General features: G+C 39.3%; 1 protein-coding gene across 3 annotated transcripts in view; it reads left to right on the top strand.

The window, feature by feature from the left end:
* prr12a (proline rich 12a) overlaps nucleotides 1–15,570 on the top strand; it is a 32,558-nt gene extending 16,988 nt beyond the window's left edge. For 2 of the 3 annotated variants that reach the window (XM_051667140.1, XM_051667141.1), the window contains 6 exons: nucleotides 163–605; nucleotides 7,197–7,316; nucleotides 7,418–7,515; nucleotides 9,291–9,422; nucleotides 13,985–14,080; nucleotides 14,193–15,570. In XM_051667140.1, coding sequence (XP_051523100.1) covers nucleotides 163–605; nucleotides 7,197–7,316; nucleotides 7,418–7,515; nucleotides 9,291–9,422; nucleotides 13,985–14,080; nucleotides 14,193–14,327 — 1,024 coding nt within the window. In that variant the 3' untranslated portion in view covers nucleotides 14,328–15,570. Of the gene's footprint in view, nucleotides 1–162; nucleotides 606–7,196; nucleotides 7,317–7,417; nucleotides 7,516–8,717; nucleotides 8,866–9,290; nucleotides 9,424–13,984; nucleotides 14,081–14,192 lie in introns of those variants that run through there. The other variant, XR_007894273.1, reaches the window with a different exon arrangement.
* The last annotated feature ends 414 nt before the right edge of the window (nucleotides 15,571–15,984 follow it).

Below are 15,984 nucleotides of genomic sequence, written 5' to 3' on the forward strand. Positions count from 1 at the left end.
TTTGTTTTGTTTCATTGACATAAGACTTTATACCTACTAACGGTAAAAAAAGTATTTAACTTTTTTTGCTGTGCACTGTAAACAAGCTCGATAATCTAGTCATTATGATCTAGATCACAGCAGCATTACCATTCTAACATATTTGCAATTTTCATTTTTTAGGAGGCAGACTCAGGCAGTCCCGAAGTTAGCTCCACCACCCAATAACCAGACTGCTGTTGAGAGGGTTAAGAAAGAAAGAGAAAAGATTAAGGAGACTCACGAAACTAGAGAGAAGAACAACATTCGGTCAAAAGAACAGACAAAGGACAAAGACAAGGTTCCTAAAACCAGGGAAAAGGAAGAAAAGAAGGAGCGGGAGAAAGAGAAAAAAGATCAACCTCCACCGTTGCCCCCCCCGAAGCCTGAGAAACGAGCAGCGGTGACAGAGCGAGGGAAGGTGAAGGAGGAAAAGAAGAGTGGTGGAGTTGAAAAGAAAACGGAACGCACTGTCAAGCCTCCGCCACCAAAGGTGAAGGCAGAACCTCCGCCCAAGAAACGCAGGAAGTGGCTTAAGGAAGTACCCTCATCATCGGAATCAGACTCTTCAGCAAGTGAGGATGAAAGTGAGTATACTCCACAACAAAACACCTAGGAGTATGTCAATCAGTAATGCACCAATCAGGAGGCTGATAACGATCGCCGATATTTTAACAGTGATCGGCCGATACTGATCACCAATATTTCTTTTAAAAGTGCCCTGTGCTACTTTTTTGCAAGTTATATACTGCAGTTATATGTTAAAAATCCACACTGTAAAATTACTTTTAATTTACATTAATTGTAAAATGCTAACATTTATTTGAATTTAAAAACAGTTATGAATATTTCTGTTGTCACTATCAAAGATCATTGTGGCAACCAATCAACACTATGATAGCATAACACACAGTATAGATACTATACGTTCAAAATAAGAGATATATTCATTACTCAAGTATACTCTGATTTTTTGTTAGATTTAGCCATCTCATTAAATATCGATATATCAATTATTGAACAACATGTTATTTTATCGATACGTTTTTGAGGCATCAATATATTAACATAAGCCAACATTTAAATTAGAAGCCTAATTTATGTGCTTTCCAATTCATTGTCTGTTTGTTTTCTGTTTAATGTAGTCTGGCTTAATAGCTTTGGGAGACCACAAGGGGTTGGTGATATAACATTTACTGTACTTTATACTGAAGGACGCATTAATGCGGTGCAGGTGTCAGTCCAAAGTTGTGAATGTAGTCCCAATACACACAGAAGTTACGAATGATTTTTTACTTCATCAAGAATAAACAAAGTGACATTGAAGAGTTTGCAGGTTAGTGTATGAAACTTGTGTAACTGCGCAAACTGAACGAATAAAAATGGCAACGTCTAATAGTTGTATTTTTAATATTATATTAAACATTCTCAGATAACAATGTTTTCTTCTGCAGTATAGCTGCTGATGTAAATGTGCATTGTTTTAAAGGAGTTTTACATATTTATATTGGGAAACAAGCCAAAACAAAATGTATTTTGTTGCAGTGTATAATGGGGCGAAGACTACCCTCTCTCACCTTTTTGTTCACTTCAGTCCATCTTTAACTCACAAAAAAAACGAACTCTCTCTTATTTATTTATTTATTTATTTATTATAATTTTTTTAATCCACTTTTTTCCCCAGTTTTGGAATGCCCAATTCTCACTACTTACTAGGTCCTCGTGGTGGCGCGGTTACTCACCTCAGTCTGGGTGGCAGAGGACAAGTCTCAGTTGCCTCCGCTTCTGAGACAGTCAATCTGCGCATCTTATCACGTGGCTCGCTGTGCATGACACCGCGGAGACTCACAGCACGGGAGGCTCATGCTACCCTCCGCGATCCACGCACAACTTACCATGCACCCAATTAGGAGGGAGAGACACTTAATCGTGACCACGAGGAGGCCAGTTTTGGAGTTTATAGTTATTTACATGACCTGCTTCCTTATTATTTGAACTTTAATAAAACTATAACGCATTAAATGTGACTGCATTTAAGATGTAACGCTGGGGTGTTTCCTTTAAAAACGCTCGACACGCAAGTTTTGCTTCAGCGGAGCGGCAGCTCCTGCTCCGCTTAATCCACAATGAGAGTGCTTCATTATTTACTTTTTTTGGTATTGATGTATAATTCCCTCATACTTAGCGATCTACATCACCTGAAGCTGTTTGGAAAATTTAGAGTGCATCTGGACTGTGAGCTGTGTTTTCTTCCTCTCCTCAGTCAGGCGGGAACTGAAGTGCGTCATTTGTTTCGTATGATCTCATGTTACTTTAAATTACATAAAATGACTATTTGACAATGGAAATTTTTGTCGACAATTTTTTATTGTCGACGTTGTTCGATAACACCGACTAATTGTTTCAGCCCTAACCATGAACCAGCTGAGCACAGACTCGGCACGAGAACCATCACAGTTTCGGTGGAAAAGGGCTATGTGATTGACAGCGGCCAGCATGAGCACACAGACACTCAGCGCATGCGTTCAGTGAGTCTGTCAGACCAGCGAGGCGTGCTTTTATGAAGGACTTTAGCAAATGTCTAAACTTAAATAAGCCTAAACACGCTTCCAAATGCACAGATAAGATGCAGTTTACCCTAGCTGTGTGTAATGTATTCATCGCTGTATGTAAGCCACAGAATACGAGGAACACAGAAACAATGGAAGACTGCTGTGGAATAATGACAGTAGGTGCTGCTTTCAAACTCTCACATTGGCGTCTGCTGTAAAGAGCGCTCATGTCGAGTTGCAACCATCCATGATTTCCCGGGATCATCCCATTTTTTATTTTTTATTTTTTTCAAATTTGGAATGCCCAATTCCCAATGTGCTTTTAAGTCCTCATGGTCGCGTAGTGATTCGCCTCAATCCGGGTGGCAGAGGACGAATCCCAGTTGCCTCCGTGTCTGAGACCGCCAACCCGCGCATCTTATCACGTGGCTTGTTGAGCGCATTGCCACAGAGACATAGCGCATGTGGAGGCTTCACGCCATCCACCGCGGCATCCACGCTTAACTCACCACGCGCCCCACCGTGAACTAACCACATTATAGCGACCACGAGCAACGATTATACCCTCCCTAGCAACCGGGCCAATTTGGTTGCTTAGGAAGCCTGGCTGGAGTCACTCAGTATGCCGTGGGATTCGAACTAGCGAACTCCAGGGGTGGTAGCCAGCGTATCTTACCACTGAGCTACCCAGGCCATCCAATCGTCCTGGTTTTTGGCCGTTCTGGAAAAATTAAATTCCAATCGCAAAATGTCCTGGAATCTGAAAATTTTCCTGACGCGTTTACCAATATAAACACTTGTTGTTTATGTGCACTGTACAGTATTTATTCAAGAAGACTGATCATCAAACGTGCTCTGGTAAACTGCTCTCTCATATGAATCTTTAGAAAGTTTGATTCATTTTAGTGAGTCAGTTCGTTTGGATGATTCATGTGTATGAAGCTCCCCAAAACTGTTCTGTCCCTCTCATATGAAGCATTGTGAAGTTCGATTCATTTTAGTGAATCATTTGTCTGTAGGATTCATTTATATGAATCGTATTAAAGGACGATTCATTTGAGTTGCACACAGAATACCCTATTTTTACATCTACTTATTTGTTGTTGAATATTTAATTAAATGCTGCTGTTCACCACTATTTTTGGATGTGTTACATTATCTCTTCAAATACTGTTTATTACTGATAGTTATATATTTTTAAATAAATGTAATACTTCAGCCCTATTGTTAATTTCTTGTAGTGTAGTAACTATTTTTTCTCAATTTCTCAGGGACAAAATAAGTAAATATATTAAAATGATTGATTTTATTATTTGAATTAATCATATGCTGTTCATGTTAATTTCTATGGGCTATAAGCATATTTTCTGAATAAAATGCCCTGTCTTTATCCACCAGTGACTAAGCTTTAATTATTACACTAAACTATCACTTATTGTATTCAATATTACCTGTATGAGACTAAATTATTATTCTTTAAAAATAACATGAACGGGTCACATTTTAAAGATGAATGGATTTCAATCTGCAGTATTTACTTTTACTTTTTAATACTTAAGAATTTTTAAAACCAGGTACTTTTTACTTTTACTTTAGTATTTTTAATGGATGACTTTTATTTAAGTAATACATTTGTGTGGTATCTGCACTTTTACTGAAGTATGGAAGTTGAGTATTTTTTCTACCACGGCTTGTAATTGAAAATACATTGTGTAGGCTATATGAAAGATACATATACACAATATATCATCCAGTGGGGGCTAGAGTAAATAATCTTTGTCCTTAGATAGTAATTTGAGTCAAATTTAATGGAAAACGGATGTGAGTCATTTCGCTGATGCACACTTAACAACACTTGCTATTTGATGTACAAAACAAGCCCAAATGGGAAGTTTTTCCAGCTTATGTAAGGTGCCTTTTAATTGCCACAGAAGCACGTCAAGTCTTAACTATCACCAAAACGCAGAATGGGATGTTTTTGTTTGCAAGCGCTTTTCATGTGGAGTTCAAAGCGGCGCGTGACGCTGGTGTTGACACCCTGGCACGAGTCATGAATGCGCCTTCACTATTGCGGTAACAAAGCGGATAGCCATAATATACCAGCAGATTAATATTGTGGAAGTTGAGAGTTTAAGAGATTTAATGCCCATTGCAATGAAATTGCAATGCATGGGGAGACTAGTTCTTTCAATTAGTCAAACTCCCAATTAGACAGTGGGGAAATGTTTAATGTTACTTGGATTGGTGCCATTTTAGTGCATTTCTATCTTTATACTGTGGATGGCTCCATTTGGAAAATGTTAGTAAAGCATTAATATAATTTATGTTATTACATATTGTTTTGTTTTCTTTCCTAAGATGGAAACAAATGCATTTTAACAGAAAAATAAGTATATATATTGTCAAATTTCAGCACTTTCAAAATCTGCAATTAATCGACTGACAGCACTATTTAGACACATTTTAAAAACAAACTGGCATTTTCATCTAAATTACAGCATGCCTGAAAGTGTTAATTTGTGAATGCTTAATATTGTCAACAACTCCCCCTCCCGTGGCAGCAGTGAGCAGTGCTCATTCATTAGAGCAATAGTGTGTGATTTTGTGCATGCTGCAATTAAAAAAAGATCGGCCCCGAATCTAGGCTGATCAAAGATTTAAGACAAAAATTGGAAGATCTAGAACGGTGGCTGATCGATCGGTGCATCGCTAATGTCATTGTTTGAAATACGGCATTAGGGCTGTCAAATTACTGCCAAGCACTGACGATGACTTCAGATCGATCGCATTCTTGCGCTAAAAAAGGCTAGACACAGCACAACAAATACAGTTTAAAAGAAAGCAGGTGTCTCAAGATGCTTTTTAAAGTTATTTTTAATCAGACAGGATCCAAACAGAGCTCCTGCTCGAGACGCTGAATAAACAAAAACAAAGCGAAACAAAGATGCATGCATTTACATAGAAAAACAAATGGATGGTTGCAAAAGCGTTCGGTGTGAGCAGCCCCTTACATTTGGTGGAGGTACTTGGCTGTTGCATCTTGCTCTCTTTTAAGCATTTCTCAGATTAAGCAATGAGCTTTTTCAGGAAAGATGTTCAACTTGAAAATGTGTGTCTCGAGATCCTCTCGTTCAGTTCCATTCTGTTGTGTTCTGTCTGTTTGAACAACCCCTGACCTAGGCACATAGTCTGAGCCACTTCACCACCGAGTTCAGCCGAATACCACTGCTATCTGTGAATATTGCTACCTTACATATAACTTTACTGAATAAAAAATTATGTGGTATTTTGCTGTTATTATGAAGCTTGAGTCTGGGGTAGTATACTGTTGCATCAGTGCAAGTGTAACACCATGTGGGCTGCCTATTGAAGCATTTACCCCGCTCATATTACTTTTGACTTAACATTTAAAAATATGGACCAACTAAAACTTATTTATTTTATGCACATTTGTTGAAAATGAAATGCTCTTTTTTAACAGCCAGAAATGTTCTTTGCAATAATATAACGGTGCTGTATGGTTTATGTATTTAATGTGCCCTCTTGTGGACTAAGGAAACAACATCAATTTAAAAATCAGCTGACTTCAAAATTTGAATATTATCTGAAATTTGAAAATATTTAAGGGAAAATTTCGAATTTAGTTTCTCTGCCCAATTGACAGTCCTATATGGCATACTACTATACTATTCACACTATTTCTGCATTTTGTCGAATGAGCTAACTATGAGAGTTTTTTTGTATGTATGGATCTTACAGATGACCTACTACATTTGCCAAAATGTGCAGTATACAACAAGAGCACACTGTGTAGAATAGTGAATCCCATGGTGCAGTGCACTCAACATGACCTTGATTTACATTTCTAATGTGACAAATGAACTGAAAGTTAAATCAAACACAATTTTTTGCATATATCAAAAATGGGTTAAAAATGGGTGAATCTCACAAAACCAACATGTCTAGGTCATATTTCACCCTAAAATCATAAGAAAAATCACTGCATTACAGTGATCAGAATCTAATAAGAATTATTGAGAATAATGAGAGTTACATAAAAACTCAAAAGTGAAATACATTAAGCTGAAGAGGATTTTTGGGGGGGGGGGGGGTGAATTGCTTAATTGTCAGTAGCATAATGTTGATGCAGTGCAAACAGTCTTAACAGTCCTAAAACTAGGTTTAATTTTCTTTATCCAAAATATAATATCTATATTTTTTCTTCTGATTTAGGAATTTAAATGCCATTTTAATATTTTATTTACCATTTTATGTGATTAATGGATGGCACTCGCTGAATTTAAAGAAATGTTCTGGGTTCAATACAATTTAAGCACAATCCAAAGCATTTGTGTCATAATGTTGATTGCTACAAAAACATTTTTGACCTGACACTTGCAATGGAAGTTTTTGGAGGCCAGTCCATAAATATTAAAATACTCTATTTATCACACTAACATCATGTTAACACATACAATGTTTGAAAAGTTTATCTTTGCATACTGTTCCTTACTATTTTTAAAAATAGTAGGCATTGTACCTTATGCTGAGCAGTATACAGTAAGCAGTACACAAGCATAACATGATGGAGTTCTGAATATAACTTGATCTGTTACTGCCCAACAGTCTCAGTAAAAGCTGGCCTGAACACACGTGCAATGCGCGAGATGTACCGGAGCTATGTGGAGATGTTGGTCAGTACGGCACTTGATCCGGACATGATCCAGGCTCTAGAAGACACAGAAGGTAAGAAAATATGCTTACCAGTGCGAAAAACTACAGCACCCTGTCATTATCAAAGCATATGATGAAATGTAACATTCTCCCTCTCCTATTGGGCATTTCAGATGAGTTATATCTTCCTCCAATGCGCAAGATTGACAGTCTTCTAAGCGAGAAAAAGAGGAAGCTTCTGAAAAGAGTCAATATGAATTCCCAGCACCAGGTATTTCAGCTTTTTATTTTTGCTTGCTTTATCTTAAGATGATGTTCAGTTTTGTGGGTTTCAGTGTACAGTTGAAGTCTGATGTTTGCATACACCTTAGCCAAATACATTTAAACTCAGTTTTTCACAATTCCTGACACACAATTCCTGACATTTATTCATAGAATACATTCCCTGTCTTAGGTCAGTTAGGATCACTACTTTATTTTAAGAATGTGAAGTGTCAAAATAATAGTAGAGAGAATGATTTATTTCAGCTTTTATTTCTTTCATCACATTCCCAGTGGGTCAGAAGTTTACATACAATTTGTTAGTATTTGGTAGCATTGCCTTTAAATTGTTTAACTTGGTCCAAACATTTTGGGTAGCCTTCCACAAGCTTCTCACAATAAGTTGCTGGAATTTTGTCCCATTCCTCCAGACAGAACTGGTGTAACTGAGTCAGGTTTGTAGGCCTCCTTGCTCGCACACGCTTTTTCAGTTCTGCCCACAAATTTTCTATCGGATTGAGGTCAGGGCTTTGTGATGGCCACTCCAATACCTTGACTTTGTTGTCTTTAAGCCATTTTGCCACAACTTTGGAGGTATGCTTGGGGTCATTGTCCATTTGGAAGACCCATTTGCGACCAAGCTTTAGCTTCTTGGCTGATGTCTTGAGATGTTGCTTCAATATATCCACATAATTTTCTTTCCTCATGATGCCATCTATTTTGTGAAGTGCACCAGTCCCTCCTGCAACAAAGCACCCCCACAACATGATGCTACCACCCAAATGGTTCACGGTTGGGATGGTTTTCTTTGGCTTGCAAGCCTCACCTTTTTTCCTCCAAGCATACCGATGGTCATTATGGCCAAAAAGTTCCATTTTTGTTTCATCAGACCAGAGGATATTTCTCCAAAAGTAAGATATTGTCCCCATGTGCACTTGCAAACTGTAATCTGGCTTTGTTTTTGGAGCATTGGCTTCTTCCTTGCTGAGCAGCCTTTCAGGTTATGTCAATATAGGACTTGTTTTACTGTGGATATAGATACTTGTCTACCTGTTTTCTCCAGCATCTTCACAAGGTCCTTTGCTGTTCAGGGATTGATTTTTCGCACCAAACTATGTTCATCTCTAGGAGACAGAATGCGTCTCCTTCCTGAGCGGTATGATGGCTGCGTGGTCCCATGGTGTTTATACTTGTGTACTATTGTTTGTACAGATGAACGTGGTACCTGGATATCAGGCATTTGGAAATTGCTCCTAAGGATGAACCAGACTTGTGGAGGTCCACAATTGTTTTTTCTGAGGTCTTGGCTGTTTCTTTTGATTTTCCCATGATGTCAAGCAAACAGGCACTGAGTTTGAAGGTAGGCTTTAAAATACATCCACAGGTACACCTCCAATTGACTACAATTAGTAATTGCCTAAAGGCTTGACATCATTTTCTGGAATTTTCCAAGCTGCCTAAAGGCACAGTTAACTTGGTGAATGTAAACTTCTGACCCGCTGGAATTGTGATATAGACAATTAAAAGTGAAACAATCTGTCTGTAAACAATTGTTGGAAACATTCCTCGTGTCATGCACAAAGAAGATGTCCTAAACGACTTGCCAAAACTATAGTTTGCTAATATGAAATCTGTGGAGTGGTTAAAAAAATTAGTTTTAATGACTTCAACCTAAGTGTATGTAAACTTCTGACTTCAACTGTAGATAGACTTTAGCCGTTGATGTAAACAGTGTTCGTAACCATTCTTTGTTATTCTGAATTCCCTTCTGCTTCTGCTCCACAGGAATCTCTTCACATGTTCCCTCAGATATCGGCAGAACCCCTGGACTCGGGGACAGTGAGGGTCAGACTGGGTGGGGAATGCTACAACCGCAAAACCCTGAACCGCATTAAAAAGAGTGTATCCAAACCACAGGTGATTTTAAAATCCTGTTTTTCAATAGACTAATACCAGTACGATACCAGTTTTTCTACAATATCGGTTGTACCAAGTACGGACTCAATTCAGCACCAAATCACTATCTAACTGATAGGCTTTCGAATGCTGACATGCGTATTGTCACGCATTCTCTGTAAAGATGTAAATGTAAACAGGTGGAACAAAAAGTAGCATGTTTCAAAATATAGGATCTGTGCATGTGGCTTCAATTTCTGAATGTTTACTATGTTTAGTGAATCTGGGATTCAAAATAAATGAGACAAAGAGCTGTTTAATGCCCTCACTGGAAATAATTTATGTGGGTCTCAGATTGAACTCCGATCAGTATCGAGCGTTCCTGTCAGAGGAACGAATCAAATCTATTCACGGTTGTTTGTCCCTTTTTATGAAAGGGAAAAATGTCTCATTCAGGTTGTGTCTACGCCTATTGGGTCTGATGGCCTCAACGGTGTCAGTCATTCCTTTGGGACTACTGCGAATGAGAGAGTTTCGGCATTGGATTGCAGCACAGCATTTGTGTCCTCGCCATCACTTAAACCGCAGAGTAAGAGTGACGTCAGAGGGGTTGCTCGCTCTCAGAGACTGGAGAATCCCCGCTTTCCTTCACAAGGGAACCCCTTTGTGGGCTGTCTCTCTGATGAAAGTGGTGACGACAGATCGACGACAGTGTCATTCACGGGTTGGGGCACGGTTTGCGAAGGCAAAATAGTGAATGGGGTTTGACCCGTGTCACTACAGAATGCGCACATACATTTTCTGGAGTTACTGACAGTGTTTCTAGCATTAAAGCACTTTGTACAGTTCCTTCAAGACCACAATTTCCTAGTCAGATCGGACAACATGACAACAGTGGCATACATAAACAGGCAAGAGGGCACGCGTTCACAGTGGCGATACAACCTGGCACAGAAGCTGATTGTGTGGAGCAGAGCACGCTTTCTGTCACTGAGGGCGACGCATGTTCCAGGAGTGATGAATACAGGGGTGGATGTCCTGTCCAGGTGGAATCCTCTTTATGGAGAATGTTGACTTCACCCTCAGGCGGTGAGTCAGCTGTGGGGGAGATACGGGCGAGCTGCCGTTGATCTCTTTGCATCGCACAAAAATGCTCATTGCCCTATGTTCTTCTCTCTGTCGAGAGACGATGCTTATATGGGTTTGGATGCTCTAGCGCATCCCTGGCCAAACGCGCTATTTTACATGTTTCCTCCACTGAGTCTGATCATTCCAACTCCAAACAGAGTAAGAGAATATGGCCATTTAGTCATACTGATTGCCCTGAACTGGCCGGGGAAACTGTGGCTGGCGGAGATAATTCAACATTTGTGCACCCAGCCTTGGCAGCTCCCGCAGCGCAGGGATCTCCTGTCGCAAGCGCGGGGGGAAATATTTCACCCCTCCCTCCGGGACAGTAGCTCTGTGTGCCTGGCCTGTGAGAGGCTATATTTGAGTGTCACGGGTTTACCCCCTAGGGTAATTGAAGCTGCTTCAACACTAAAGTTTTCTATATTTTCTGCACATGCAGTCTCAAAGCAGTCATAGTGCGCACATGTCGAATGCGTCTGTATGGGCTTGCAGTCCAAAAAGTATACGGAGTGCTCGACTGTGCGTGAGACGGAACAGCACGGCATGCAGAAAAATTTAGAATACCCAGGCCTGTACACAAGCATTGTTTACTTCATTTTTATCTCTGTCCTCTTGCTATTATTTTTATTTGTTCCTTTTTTTTTTTGGCCCCCCAAAAAATGGGGTCACATGGTGAAAGAGAAGCACCTAAGTTTGCTGCCCTTTAAAACTTTGCTAAACGATTTACTTATTTATTAATTTGTTGCAAGTTGTTGCTCACGATGACATCACAGTGACATCATTTTTTTGTTTACAAAAAGTCATAGAACATATGTCAAACATAGTGGCCCCGCTTTTTTTTTTTTAGGCCACTCTTATTAGGGCTGTAAATCAATGAAAAATGGTTAACTAAGTAATCTCACAGTTTTCTGTGATTAATCACGATTAATCGTGGTACATTAAAACAAATATTAAAATAAAATCATAAAAATATTTTCTTTATACTTTATCTCAAAGAACTTGCAAGAAATTGGTTAGTCATCATTCATTTTAATATGTTCATGTTAAAATATAAAAACATTTTCAGATAGGGTTAATTAGACACATTTTTACAGTTATAAATATTTGATACAAGTAAACTCAGCAAAAAAACATCCTCTCTTTCAACTGCTTTTATTTTCAGCAAACTTAACGTGTAAATATTTCTATGAACATAAAAAGATTCAACAACTAAGACATAAACTGAACAAGTTTCACAGACATGTGACTAAGAGAAATGGAATAATGTGTCCCTGAAAAAAAAGGGGGGGAGGGTCAAAATCAAAAGTAACAGTCAGTATCTGGTGTGGCCACCAGCTGCATTAAGTACTGCAGTGCATCTCCTCCTCATGGACTGCACCAGATTTGCCAGTTCTTGCTGTGAGATGTTACCCCAGTCTTCCACCAAGGCACTTGCAAGTTCCTGGACATTTCTGGGGGGAATGGCCCTAGCCCTCACCCTCTGATCCAACAGGTCCCAGACGTGCTCAGTGGGATTGAGATCTGGGCTCTTCACTGGCCATGGCAGAACACTGACATTCCTGTCTTGCAGGAAATCATGCACAGAATGAGCAGTATGGCTGGTGGCATTGTTATGCTGGAGGGTCATTTCACATGAGGGAGGAGGAGGTCTTCCCTGTAATGCACAGCGTTGAGATTGCCTGCAGTGACAACAAGCTCAGTCCGATGATGCTGTGACACACCGCCCCAGACCATGACGGACCCTCCACTTCCAAATTGATCCGCTCCAGAGTACTGGCGTCGGTGTAACGTTCATTCCTTTGACGATAAACGCGTGTCCGACCATTACCCCTGGTGAGACAAAACCGTGACTTGTCAGTGAAGAGCACTTTTTGCCAGTCCTGTCTGGTCCAGCGAAGGCGGGTTTGTGCCCATAGGCGACGTTGTTGCCGGTGATGTCTGGTAAGGACCTGCCTTACAACAGGCCTACAAGCCCTCAGTCCAGCCTCTCTCAGCCTATTGTGGACAGTCTGAGCACTGATGGAGGGATTGTGTGTTCCTGGTGTAACTTGAGCAGTTGTTGTTGCCATCCTGTACCTGTCCTGCAGGTGTGATATTCGGATGTACCGATCCTGTGCAGGTGTTGTTACACGTGGTCTGCCACTGCGAGGACGATCAGCTGTACTTCCTGTCTCCCTGTAGCACTGTCTTAGGCGTCTCACAGTACGGACATTGCAATTTATTGCCTTGGCCACATCTGCAGTCCTCATGCCTCCATGCAGCATGCCTAAGGCACATTCACACAGATGAGCAGGGACCCTGGGCATCTTTCTTTTGGTGTTTTCAGAGTCAGTAGAAAGGTCTCTTTAGTGTCCTAAGTTTTTATAACTGTGACCTTAATTGCCTACCGTCTGTAAGCTGTTAGAGTCTTAACGACCGTTCCACAGGTGCATGTTCATTAGTTGTTTATGGTTCATTGAACAAGCATGGAAAACATTGTTTAAACCCTTTACAATAAAGATCTGTAAAGTTATTTGGATTTTTACAAAATTATCTTTAAAATACAATGTCCTGAAAAAGGGACATTTCTTTTTTTGCTGAGTTTATTTGTTAACATGCCATAAAGTCAGTGGACATGCTGTAATTAAAAGTTGGGCAAAATCTTCTGCCATTTTCCAGACTTTTTTAATAATAGGATCAAATGGGCAGATTCAGTTCATATCATTGCCAATGCATTATTATACACTATACATACAGATATAAAACCAATTGAATACTGAAGTTTAAAATCTCAAAACTAATATTTTCTCTGGCTGCCCTTCAGTCTTGATTGCGCACATGCTCTATTTAGTATTTCTTACTGGTTCAGATGACAGAGTTAGTGAGCGTTTTCTGGCAATGCGAAGAAATACAGCAGTTTGCCTGTATCTCTCCCACACTTGGCTTACCACTTGCGGGTGAAGTCTCCATTCTCTGACCAGTAAATCCGCTCTATTGTTATTATGCCCGGGACATGCATCACGCGTACTGAATAAGCGTGCACTGCTTCACACAATCAGTTTCTGTGCTAGGATGTGCCGTCGAGTCAAGTGTGTACCCCCTGGAAATGTATAAGTGGCAGTTTTAGCCACAGGAAGTGGGGAAAAACATTAGTACTTACTTACTAGTACTAGTACTGGATACTGGATTAATTGTGCTACATTTTTTTACGCGTTAAACAGTCAACTATTAATTGCAGAAGTTAACGCATTAAATTTGCCAGCCCTAATTTATATTTAACTCTTTAAATAAATAAAGTGTGTGTTCAGCACTGGATTAATTTTTGATATGGCATCAAAACTGGTGTTGAGAATCGTGAAATTTTACTATTATTGGAATCGACTACGGAAATATTTAAATGTAATTAACAGAAGCTGTATAGAAATAGTGAAAGTACTTTTATACTAACAAGTCACCATCCCTGTCTCCTGCAGGACCTCAAGTTGTCAACAGAAACATGCAGACTGTACAGTCTCTACCATTCACTGCATCATTATAAATATCATACCTTCTTACACTGTAAAAAAGAGGTAAGAAGACCTTCACGCATTTCCCGTAAAGCAGCTGCAGTAAATGAAGTAAATGCATTGTTGTAGTCAAGATGTAAGTTTTCAATTAATTTCTTCCCTCTTTTTCTTGTAGACGAACACTATAGAGCAGGCTTCAGAAGATCCTGGGCAGGAGGAAGTTGTTCAGCAGTGCATGGCCAATCAGAGCTGGCTGGAGACCCTCTTCAACTCCTTCTTAGACCTGATGGCCCTCAGCGGCAAAGCTTAAGAAACAGGAAAAGAAGAGAAGGGGAGCATGAAAAAGGGGAACCACTGAGGAGTCAAGGAGGCCTCACGGTACAAAAGAAGCTGGATTTATTGTTGCCTAGTAGCAACAATAGTAGCTCCCCTATCCTCCTCCTTTTGTTTAACAGAATTTTTTCTTTCAATGGCTCTTATACAGTGGCAACAGGAAAGGACTGGGCAACTGGCCCAGCAGGTTGCCACTGGCAAATATCTTTATTAATTCTTTACAAATGTCGCCGAGGCCATAGACCTGGTGCAGGACCCCTCCTGGGTGTTCAGAAAAATGGATGCGACCAAACTGACATCACCTAAAATGAGCTGACCATACACTGAACCAGAGGGAAATGGATGCACAGCAGCGAGTTACAGCTGAAGGAATATACTGCGTGGAATCTTTATACATTGAATCAACTGACAAGATTCATCATGTGGGAAATAACAGAGTTTGTCAACACTAGGAGGAAGTCTGTTACTGTTGGAATTTTACACAAATAATTTTTTTAAAGACAATAGCAGTTTTATTCTGACTTTTTTTTTTTTTCTGAAACGAAAGAGTGAAGGTTCTGTTTTATAAATGAGTGAAGAGTGGCATGTGCGATTGGAAAACGGACACGGGAAAAATGCGTGCAACGGCATGTGATGACATTCAACGCTTTAGTCTACACACGTGAAACAAGTGAGCTAAAGTAATACATTTTTATTATTTATAAAGACATTTTTAACGGCAATTCGCACATACAAATCAGTAACTTTTCATTACAGTTAAAATAATGTTTGTTCAGATGTTATAAATGGATCCTATTGCCACATTATGAGCTGTCTTCCTTTTCGCTCATCAAAGGTGGGTCGATACAATGGAAATGTATTATCATTTATATCTGTCACCGAAAATAAATGAAAGACAGAGTAGAACAAATGTTTCAAGCTACACAAAACGGTATTATTGCAGTGCATTCTAAAGAAAATGGAATTGAAAGTGAGAGCAAAGCATTTGGTTCCCATTAGGGAGGGATTATGTATTAGTACTATTTAAAATGGAAATTTGTTTTTATTTGTTTGTCTTTTGTCTGTATTCTGAGTATTATTTTGGAGCAATCTAATACTGTGCTTCTTTCCAAATTAAAGCCTTTGTGTAAATATTGTACAGCTCTTGACAAAAATCTCCCAATTCTTCTGTACATGGACTATCCCTAAATTTGACAAACAAATAAAACCGTCAACAACTACATCGTCTCAAAGAATTGCATCCTCTCTTGAAATATTTAATTTACTCCTTTAGGTTCATCCTATGCCTTTATAGCATCACAATCAAATATTAATAAAAAACAACAAAGTTTTGTGAAAGATATCACAGAAAAAAGGTAAGTTAAATCCATTTTGTATTCCACAACACTGCACTTCGTGGGTATGTACTTTTTCATGAACTTCACATGGTGTAATTGCAGTTCCCCCTTTTTTCCTATTATTGTTTGTTTTTCTGGGTTTTTTTCTCTCATTTTGTGCACTTTGCATATTTGTCCTTCTTGTTTTGTCCATCAGTATGTTCCATGGGGAAATTAAATTGTTTAAACAAAAAAAGATTTATTCTATCTAGATAGAATTTTAGTAAATATGTAAATGTCATAAAGGGTTTGGAATGT

This window comes from Myxocyprinus asiaticus, chromosome 32 (assembly GCF_019703515.2).
Source record: "Myxocyprinus asiaticus isolate MX2 ecotype Aquarium Trade chromosome 32, UBuf_Myxa_2, whole genome shotgun sequence".
NCBI classification, from domain to species: Eukaryota; Metazoa; Chordata; class Actinopteri; order Cypriniformes; family Catostomidae; genus Myxocyprinus; species Myxocyprinus asiaticus.